Genomic DNA, 11,284 nt, shown 5'->3' with positions numbered 1-11,284 from the left:
TGATTGGACATGATTTGGAAAGTATAAGGTCCCACTGTTGACAGTGCATGTCAGAGCAAAAACCAAGCCATGAGGTCGAATGGAATTGTGCGTAGAGCTCCAAGACAGGCTTGTTTCGAGGCACAGATCTGGGCAAGGTTACCCAAATAAATCACCACGACCCTTGCTAGAGCTGGCCACCTGGCCAAACTGGGCAATCGGGGGAGAAGGGCCTTGGTCAGGGAAGTGACCAAGCACCTGATGGTCACTCTGACAGAGCTTTCGAGTTCCTCTGTGGAGATGGGAGAACCTTCCAGAAGGACAACCATCTCTGCTGCACTCCACCAATCGGGCCTTTATGGTAGAGTGGCCAGACCAAAGTCACTCCTCAGTAAAAGGCACATGACAGCCTGCGTGGAGTTTGCCAAAAGGCACCTAAAAAACTCTCAGACCACGAGAAACAAGATTCTCTGGTCTGATGAAACCAAGAAACCAACCACAAGCTCTGGACATTTACACCTGGATCTCACAGCTAGCTAGCTAGCTGCTATCCGTGTGACTATTGGCTTACGTCGTTCCCGGACCAAACATCAATTATTCCATCAGCCACTCCTGAGAGTTACATCAGCCACGCCTGGGCTACAATCACCTATGATCCCCTCTAACACACGGAACCCCACCGACGGAAACGCACGAGGTGGCTAAAAACAGACCTCCATCCTATGCTAGTTTGCTGCCGATGGCCCGGCTAGCTGTCTGAATCACTGTGACCCCAACCAACCTCACTACTCACTGGACCCTTATGATCACTCGGCTAAGCATGCCTCTCCTTAATGTCAATATGCCTTGTCCATTGCTGTTCTGGTTAGTGTTTATTGGCTTATTTCACTGTAGAGCCTCTAGCCCTGCTCATTATACCTTATCCAACCTTTATGTTCCACCACCGACACATGCGATGACATCACCTGGTTTCAATGATGTTTCTAGAGACAATATCTCTCTCATCATCACTCAATACCTAGGTTTACCTCCACTGTATTCACATCCTACCATACCTTTGTCTGTACATTATACCTTGAAGCTATTTTATCGCCCCCAGAAACCTCCCTTTACTCTCTGTTCCAGACGTTCTAGACGTCCAATTCTCATAGCTTTTAGCCGTACCCTTATCCTACTCCTCCTCTGTTCTTCTGGGGATGTAGAAGTGAATCCAGGCCCTGCAGTGCCGAGCTCCACTCCTATTCCCCAGGCGCTCTTTTGATGACTTCTGTAACCGTAATAGCCTTGGTTTCATGCATGTTAACATTAGAAGCCTCCTCCCTAAGTTTGTTTTATTCACTGCTTTAGCACACTCTGCCAACCCGGATGTTATAGCCGTGTCTGAATCCTGGCCTAGGAAGACCACCAAAAATTCAGAAATCTTCATCCCTAACTACAACATTTTCAGACAAATTAGAACGGCCAAAGGGGGCGGTGTTGCAATCTACTGCAGAGATAGCCTGCAGAGTTCTGTCCTACTATCCAGGTCTGTACCCAAACAATTTGAACTTCTACTTTAAAAATCCACCTCTCTAAAAACAAGTCTCTCACCGTTGCCGCCTGCTATAGACCACCCTCTGCCCCAGCTGTGCTCTGGACACGATATGTGAACTGATTGCCCCCCATCTATCATCAGAGCTCGTGCTGCTAGGCGACCTAAACTGGAACATACTTAACACCCCAGCCATCCTACAATCTAAGCTTGATGCCCTCAATCTCACACAAATTATCAATGAACCTACCAGGTACCACCCCAAAGCTGTAAACACGGGCACCCCCCTAGATATCATCCTAACCAACTTGCCCTCTAAATACGCCTCTGCTGTTTTCAACCAAGATCTCAGCGATCACTGCCTCATTGCCTGCATCCGTAACGGGTCAGCGGTCAAACAACCTCCACTCATCACTATCAAACGCTCCCTGAAACACTTCAGCAAGCAGGCCTTTCTAATCGACCTGGCCGGGGTATCCTGGAAGGATATTGACCTCATCCCGTCAGTAGAGGATGCCTGGTTATTTAAAAAAAAATCCTTCCTCACCATCTTAAATAAGCATGCCCCATTCAAGAAATGTAGAACCAGGAACAGATCTAGCCCCTGGTTCTCTCCAGACCTGACTGTCCTTAACCAACACAAAAACATCCTATGGCGTTCTGCATTAGCATCGAACAGCCCCCGTGATATGCAACTTTTCAGGGAAGCTAGAAACCAATATACACAGGCAGTTAGAAAAGCCAAGGCTAGCTTTTTCAAACAGAAATTTGCTTCCTGCAACACAAACTCAAAAATGTTCTGGGACACTGTAAAGTCCTTGGAGAATAAGACCACCTCCTCCCAGCTGCTCACTGCACTGAGGATAGGAAACACTGTCACCACCGATAAATCCACTATAATTGAGAATTTCAATAGCATTTTTCTACGGCTGGTCATGCTTTCCATCTGGCCTACCCTGGTCAACAGCACTGCACCCCCCACAGCAACTCGCCCAATCCTTCCCCATTTCTCCTTCTCCCAAATCCAGTCAGCTGATGTTCTAAAATTGCGGCAAAATCTGGACCCCTACAAATCAGCCGGGCAAGACAATCTGGACCCTTTCTTTCTAAAATGATCTGTTGCAACCCCTATTACTAGCCTGTTCAACCTCTCTTTCGTGTCGTCTGAGATTCCCAAAGATTGGAAAGAAGCTGTGGTCATCCTCCTCTTCAAAGGGGGGGACACTCTTGACCCAAACTGCTACAGACCTATATCTATCCTAACCTGCCTTTCTAAGGTCTTCGAAAGCCAAGTCAACAAACAGATTACAGACCATTTTGAATCCCACCATACCTTCTCCGCTATGCAATCTGGTTTCAGAGCTGCTGATGGATGCACCTCAGCCACGCTCAAGGTCCTAAACGATATCTTAACCTCCATCGATAAGAAACAATACTGTGCAGCCATATTCATTGACCTGGCCAAGGCTTTCGTCTCTGTCAATCACCACATCCTCATCGGCAGACTCGATAGCCTTAGTTTCTCAAATGATTGCCTCGCCTGGTTCACCAACTACTTCTCTGATAGAGTTCAGTGTGTCAAATCGGAGGGCCTGTTGTCCGGGCCTCTGGCAGTCTCTATGGGGGTGTCTCATGGTTCAATTCTAGGACAGACTCTCTTCTCTGTATACATCAATGATGTCTCTCTTGCTGCTGGTGAGTCTCTGATCCACCTCTACGCAGACGACACCATTCTGTATACTTCTGGCCCTTCTTTGGACATTGTGTTAACAACCCTCCAGACAAGCTTCAATGCTATACAGCTCTCTTTCCGTGGCCTCCAATTGCTCTTAAATACAAGTAAACTAAATGCATGCTCTTCAACCGATCGCTGCCTGCACCTACCCGCCCGTCCAACATCACTACTCTGGATGGTTGTGACTTAGAATATGTGGACAACTACAAATACCTAGGTGTGTGGTTAGACTGTAAACTCTCCTTCCAGACTCACGTCAAACATCTCCAATCCAAAGTTAAATCTAGAATTGGCTTCCTATTTCACAACAAAGCATCCTTCACTCATGCTGCCAAACATACCCTTGTAAAACTGACCATCCTACCGATCCTCGACTTCGGCGATGTCATTTACAATATAGCCTTCAATACCCTACTCAATAAATTTGATGCAGTCTATCACAGTGCCATCCGTTTTGTCACCAAGGCCCCATATACTACCCACAACTGCGACCTGTACGCTCGCGTTGGCTGGCCCTTGCTTCGTACTCGTTGCCAAATCCACTGGCTCCAGGTCATCTACAAGACCTTGCTAGGTAAATTCCCCCCTTATCTCAGCTCGCTGGTCACCATAGCAGCACCCACCTGTAGCATGCGCTACAGCAGGTATATCTCTCTGGTTACCCCCAAAACCAATTCTTCCTTTGGCCGCCTCTCCTTCCAGTTCTCTGCTGCCAATGACTGGAACGAACTACAAAAATCTCTGAAACAGGAAACACTTATCTCCCTCACTAGCTTTAAGCACAAGCTGTCAGAGCAGCTCGCAGATTACTGCACCTGTACTTAGCCCATCTATAATTTAGCCCAAGCAACTACCTCCCCCCTACTGTATTTATCTCCTTTGCACCCCATTATTTCGATCTCTACTTTGCACATTCTTCCGCTGCAAATCTACCATTCCAGGGTTTTACTTGCTATATTGTATTTATTTCGACACCATGGCCTTTTTTTTCCTTTACCTCCCTTCTCACCTCATTTGGTCACATTGTATATAGACTTACTTTTCTACTGTATTATTGACTGTATGTTTGTTTTACTCCATGTGTAACTCTTTGTTGTGTCGAACTGCTTTGCTTTATATCGCAATTGTAAATGAGAACCTGTTCTCAACTTGCCTACCTGGTTAAATAAAGGTGAAATAAAAATAAATAAATAAATAAAAGATTGAACTCTTTGGCCTGAATGCCAAGCGTTATGTCTGGAGGAAACCTGGCACCATCCCTACGGTGAAGCATGGTGGTGGCAGCATCATGCTGTGGGCATGTTTTTCAGCAATCTTGTTTCTCATGGTGTGCGAGTCTTTAGGTGCCTTGTACTGAGGAATAGCTTCCATCTGGCCACTCTACCATAAAGGCCTGTTTGGTGGAGTGCTGCAGAGATGGTTGTCCTTCTGGAAGTTTCTCCCATCTCAACAGAGGAACTCTAAAGCTCCGTCAGTGACCATCAGGTTTTTGGTCACCTCCCTGACCAAGGCCCTTCTCCCCCGATTGCTAAGTTTGGCCGAGCAGCCAGCTCTAGTTTGTCTTGGTGGTTCCAAAGTTCTTCCATTTAAGAATGATGGAGGCCACTGTGTGTTTGGGGACCATCAATGCTGCAGAATGTATTTGGGTAACCTTGCCCAGATCTGTGCATCGACACAATCCTGTCTTGGAGCTCTACGGACAATTCCATTCGACCTCATAGCTTGGTTTTTGCTCTGACATACACTGTCAACAATGGGACCTTATATAGACAGGTGTGTGCCTTTCCAAATCATGTCCAATCATTTGAATTTACCACTGGTGGACTCCCAAGTTGTAGAAACATCTCAAGGATGATCAATGGAAACAGGATGCACCTGACCTCAATTTCATGTCTCATAGCAAAGGGCCTGAATACTTATGTATTTATTTATTTTTGTTTTTTTATTCAAAAATTGCTTTGTCATTATGGGGTATTGTGTGTAGATTGCTGAGGATTTGTATTTATTTAATCTATTTTTGAATAAGGCTGTAATGTAACACAAGGTGGAAAAAGTAAAGGGATCTGGATACTTGCCGAAGGCACAGTACATTCAACCTCTTGTGAAGGAAATTTATGAAAGACAGAACAAATGTTTTTTTTTCCTTTTTGGGGAAGCCTGGCTTCCCATGGCATCCATGAATACACGCCAATGCCTCTGTATTTTCAAGTATAGTGGGGGCAGCATCATGTCATGGGTATGCTTGTCACCAGCAGATACTCAAGTTTGTCAGGATCAAAAGAAATATGAAAGGAACTAAGCCAAGGTAAAAAGTTAGAGGAAAACATGCCTCAGTCTTCTGAATAACTAAACCTGGGATAGTTGTATTTTTCAGCTGGACAATTACACAAATCGTAATGCCGAAGACACACCAGAATGGCTTTCTAAGAGGTGTTGAGTGTTCCTGAGGGGTCTAATCTCAGTCCTGACATAAATCTGCTTAATTTTTTTTTGAAAAGGTTTGAATATTGCTGTACTTCAGTGACTTCCAACCAAATTTACTGAGATTTAGCAATTTTGACAAAAACAATGGATATGTTGCTCTAAGAGTTATGCAGAGTAGGTAGAATCTTATTTAAAATTATTTACAGCTGTAATTCCTATCAAAGGTGCTTCCACCAAGTATTAACTCTGGGGTGTGAAGACAAAAATGAAGATCTCATCATCACATTCATTTAGAAACACATCAATACTTCATTCAGATTGGAAATGTGGAGCAGGTTGTGTAGAGCAGTAGGAAAACAATCAAACGTAATGCCTTTTTAGATTTAATTTTAAGGCAGCCTGGTCAGAGGATGGAACTCTTCAGTTCAACTGAACTTGAGAAACCTTACTCTAATCAGGCCGTGGGGAGTTGAAGCATGCACACGGCGGAGGCTTCTGGTCCAGAACAAGAGAACCCCTACTTTGTAGTCCATGGTGTGAATGAATGACAAGTCACACTTTGTTAAAGAAATATGGTTTTATTTTAACGGTTTAAGTGGCATTAAACAAGGAAGAACGCTGATTGTTAGAAAAAGGAAACATGTCCATAGTCTGTTCAATGACAAGGCAAAGTGTGAAACAGCAATCAGCGAATAATCATCTGCCCATTTTTTAAACAACCATTTACACATGAAAGTAAACCAAGTGTTTTATATTACAACTAAGGCATCAGATGTCAGTATGTACAAGGCCAGAGCCAGAGAGGAACAGTGGAAAGACAGACACGTCATCTCCGTAGCTAGAGGAAAACTATCACAGTTGATCCTTGTACACATACGGTGAAGGCACAGTGTGATTTAGCAGGAGAGAAACATTACAACGCTGATCTGGAGTTAGCCTCAAGCTGTCATTCAGCACTATAAAGGTGGCAGATTTTACAGTGTCAGCATACCTATACACATTAGGACAGTATACACACACACTATGGTCATCAACAACACAGGTTACAGTATAGACAGGAAAGAATCAAAAACATTTCAACTAGAATATAAATTGGAGTCAGTCTGTACAACTATAAACATCAAACAGATGGCCAGAGAGGCTGTCTAACGCAACACACATCCGTTTACAAGGGCACCAATGGGAGGGGAGGAGAGGGAGGCGTTATAGAACGTTCATATAGGAATTAACACGCATGTATGGCTCTACCTGAAGGTTATAACATTTGCTCCCCAAATGAATGTAGCCCAGGGTCTGAGACACAGCCCTCTGCTCTTCTGGGTTGTATTCATTAGGGCACACTGTGGCAAAACATTTCAAAACATTGTGCCATGAAAAAAAAGAAAACAGCCGTTTCTTATTGGACAAGTTCAGATAGTACCTCCCCGTTGCAGCCCGTTTCTTCCAATTTGTGCCTAAAGAATACATCCAAGAACAGGTTCGCACAGAAGACATTTAACTAAGAATCTAAAGCTTTAACCTGGAGTATCCAATATAGACATGGGTTATTCAAATATTACCCTACGAGGTATGGAGTACTGCTGGTTCTGTTCAACCTGATAATTAATTGCACCCACCTGATATCCCAGGTCTAAACCAGTCCCTGATTAGAAGGGGAAAATTGAAAAAAGCAATGAAGGGCCAGATTTGAATTTGAGGGGTCTCGACAATAGACTACAGACACAATAATGACATTTATACAATGGTCTCCATACAACCCTGAGATAACAATATTAGCTACCCGTTACGCCTGCCTGCTGCAAGTGTGTGTGTCCTTACAGCAGAATTACAAGTTAACCATCAGGGAATAGGAAGGCAGACATTTAACTGTATACACACACACACACACACATTGGAATGTAGGTGATCAAGGACATGATTGATTAAATGATAGTTTACGCAAATACCTAAGGCTAGACAGGTATACACAAATAGCTCAGTACAGATTAACACATGCACTCACACACACAGTGATTAAGGGTTATTAAGATGTTGTATGAAGGTGTTATGGTTTCTCCATCAGTTAGTCACACAGATCAGTGGACAGGAGAGGGGCTATGACAGCACGGTAGGCATCAGGGTAGACATCAAACTGACCCAGGGACAGAGCTTAGTATCCAGCATTCAATCATGTCCCTAGCCAAACTGACTTCAGAGCAGTCTATAGACCATCCACTCACCACAGGGCAGTAAAAACCAAATAAAAACATCTAAACAGAAGTGGAACGTCAAGGTCCTCCCCAAGGCATGGGTGTCCTCAACCAAGTCCTCTTAAAGTCTGGTTTATTGCAGGTCCTCTTTTAAAAGGTGAGAGGTCCTCAATCAGGTCCTCTTTTAGGCAGGAGAATAAGTCCTCTCTGGGGTCCTCTCGGAGGCTGGTTTTGCTCAGGTTCTCTCTGGAGGTCATAGTTCACTGGAGCATCAGCTGTTTGAGGTTGTCATGAAGGATAGTATCCTTGACATCTCGGAACACCAGGCGGATGTTCTCTGTGTTGATGGCCGTGGTGAAGTGGTGGTAGAGGGGCTTCTGTGTCAAGTCTCTTCTCTTCTCCCGGAAACAGTCCACTAGGAACTTCTGGACGTCCGGTAGGCTGTGGTCCGGCCCCGTGTACTCTGGGAAGTATTTACTTAGCGAAACATTCAAGACCTGCCGAGAACAAGGATCAGCCGAACATAACATGGAACGTCAGTACAATCAGAAGGTTGGTTTGGACTCAATCACAATACTTGACATCAATATATTTCTCTCTGAAAAGCTAAGAACTCATTTTCTTCAGTGAGGACTCATGCGAGCAGGGTCCAATCTACTCAAGGCATCACTATCTTAGGTAAACGAGTTTGTGATTACGGGGAATGTGACTGTACAGACCTTCTCCTCCAGCAGGTCAGTCTTGTTGAGGAAGAGGATGATGGAGACTGAGAGGAAGACTCTGTTGTTGACAATCGTCTCAAAGATGTTCAACGACTCTCTCAGCCGGTTGGTCTGCCTGTCCTCCATCAAGACCTAGAACACACAGGGGATAGAAAAATGAAATAAATAAATTAGGTAGTGTGTCAGTGAGAGAGAAACAGAGGGAGTGTGTGGTGAGCGTGTTCAGTGTGCGTGCATGTCCACTGTGTGTGTACCTGGTCATACTCTGAAGAAGACACTAGGAATAGTATGGAGGTGACAGAGTCAAAACACTCAAACCACCGACGTCTTTCCGAGCGCTGTCCTCCCACGTCCACCATCTTGAAGGGAATACTCTTGATCTCAAAGTCATACTCATGAATGCCCTTAGTGGGCTTACGGGCTAGCAGGACGTCATGCTGGGAAGGGATGTAGCTCTGGAGGAGAGAGAGGGATGAGTAGAAGACAGGAGAAGAGGACGGGGATGTTAAGGAGGCTGAGTGATTTATGGAGGGAAAGAGGGCGAGGGAGAGAAACTTACCGGCTCCCCGAGCTTCTCCACATTGTCCAAGAAATACTTAACCGACTCACCCTGAGAGAGGAGAGAGAAGAGGAAAGAAATGTGTTTTAGCGTCATTGTCAATCCTTCGAATACTCAGATTATGTACACACATCAGCCTAAAACTGCTGCATGTGAGTGAGTGAGTGTAGGGCAACTAGATTCAGCCGCGGGCCGATTTGTGTCGGAGCGAATGGTCGGAACTCAATTATAATAATAATTGGAAAAACCACATTGACCACAACAAAGTCTAAATATTGATTATGTTTGAAAATAACAATAATGTCATACTTTGATTTCATTGAGCACGTTTACATGCATACTAATACTTTGATATTAAGCTGATTATGGAAGTAGGCAGATTATGCAATAGTCACATAAAACACCTTACTCTGCTTAATCTTGAATTGGCAAAAGGTTAAAAAAAAATCGAAGTAAACCTACGCCAATTAAAACATGGTTTTCTGAGCAATCTTTAAAATTATTAGGGCATGTAAACACCCTAAAACGGCATTCCAGAAGTATATTTGATCTGCGCGTGCGCTAGCACCAGCAGATTGAGCCTCCCTCTTCAGCTCAAGTGTGTTCGGAACAACTGAATGTATGGGTCTTAGAAGTAGTTTTCACATACAAACTTTATACAGTGCATTGGGAAAGTATTCAGACCCTTTCACTTTTTCCACATTTTGTCACGTTACAGCCGTATTCTAAAATGGATTTAAACCCCCCCCCCCAGCGATGACAGCCTCGAGTCTTCTTGGGTATGACGCTACAAGCGTGGCACACCTGTATTTGGGGAGTTTCTCCCATTCTTCTCTGCAGATTTTCTCAAGCTGTGTCAGGTTGGATGGGGAGCGTCGCTGCACATAAATGTTCAGATCTCTCCAGAAATGTTAGATCAGGTTCAAGTCCAGGCTCTGGACCACTCAAGGACTTGTCCCAAAACCACTCCTGCATTGTCTTGGCTGTATGCTTAGGGTCATTGTCCTGTTGGAAGGTGAACCTTTACCCCAGTCTGAGGTCCTGAACGCTCTGGAGCAGGTTGTCATCAGGGATCCCTCTGCATTTTGATCCATTCATCTTTCCTCTGATCCTGACACGGAAAACATCCCCATAGCATGATGCTGCCACCACCATGCTTTATCGTAGGGATGGTGCAAGGTTTCCTCCAGATGTAACACTTGGCATTCAGGCCAAAGAGTTCAATCTTGGTTTCATCAGACCAGAGAATCTTGTTTCTCATGGTCCGAGTCTTTAGGTGCCTTTTGGCAAACTCCAAGCGGGCTGTCATGTGCCATTTACTGAAGAGTGGCTTCAGTCTGGCCACTCTATCATAAAGGCCTGATTGGTGGAGTGCTGCAGAGAAGGTTGGCTTCTGGAAGGTTCTCCCATCTCCACAGAGGAACTCTAGAGCTTTGTCAGAGTGACCATCGGGTTCGTGGTCACCCCCGATTGCGCAGTTTGGCCAGACGGCCAGCTCTAGGAAGAGTCTTGGTGGTTCCAAACTTCTTTCATTTAAGAATGGATGTTGGCCACTGTCTTCTTGAGGACCTTCTATGCTGCAGACAGTTTTTGGTGCCCTTTCCCAGATCTGTTCCTTGACACAATCCTGTCTTGGAGCTCTACGGACAATTCCTTCAACCTCATGGCTTGGTTTTTGCTCTGACATGCACTGTCAACTGTGGGACCCTATATAGACAGTTCTCTGCCTTTCTAAATCATGTCCAATCAATTGAATTTCCCCAGGTGGACTCCAATCAAGTTGTAGAAACATCAAGAATGATGTAAACAGGACACATCTTAGCTCAATTTCGAGTCTCATAGCAAAGGATCTGAATACTTATGTAAATAAGGTATTGGGTTTTATGTTTTATACATTTGCACAAACTTCTAAAAACCTGTTTTCGCTTTGTCATTATGGGGTAGTGTGTGTAGATTGATGAGATTTTTTAATGTTTTATTTATTTATTTTAGAATAAGGCTACAAAATGTGGAAAATGTCAAGGGGTCTGAATACACTATGTACAAACTCAGAATCAAATATGCTCACATTTGGTCTATTTTTATTTGTGGGAAAACTTGGGAATAGATTTCCTCAATTAAACAAATCGGTAGCTGAATTCCTGG

General features: G+C 44.3%; 1 protein-coding gene across 1 annotated transcript in view; it reads right to left on the bottom strand.

Annotated features, from left to right (window-relative positions):
- Window positions 1-6,227: 6,227 nt before the first annotated feature.
- Window positions 6,228-11,284, bottom strand: part of LOC118357427 (guanine nucleotide-binding protein subunit alpha-13-like) — a 12,046-nt gene continuing 6,989 nt past the window's right edge. Inside the window, exons 3-6 of the mRNA XM_035734509.2 lie at window positions 9,140-9,190; window positions 8,835-9,035; window positions 8,578-8,712; window positions 6,228-8,355 (exon numbers count right to left, since the gene is read on the bottom strand). Of these exons, the coding sequence (XP_035590402.1) occupies window positions 8,119-8,355; window positions 8,578-8,712; window positions 8,835-9,035; window positions 9,140-9,190 (624 nt within the window). The 3' untranslated portion in view covers window positions 6,228-8,118. The remainder of the gene's footprint in view (window positions 8,356-8,577; window positions 8,713-8,834; window positions 9,036-9,139; window positions 9,191-11,284) is intronic.

The sequence above is a fragment of the Oncorhynchus keta genome, chromosome 24 (assembly GCF_023373465.1).
Source record: "Oncorhynchus keta strain PuntledgeMale-10-30-2019 chromosome 24, Oket_V2, whole genome shotgun sequence".
Taxonomy (NCBI): Eukaryota; Metazoa; Chordata; class Actinopteri; order Salmoniformes; family Salmonidae; genus Oncorhynchus; species Oncorhynchus keta.
The sequence above is the reverse complement of the archived record's forward strand: the minus strand, read 5'-3'. Positions and strand labels throughout refer to the sequence as shown.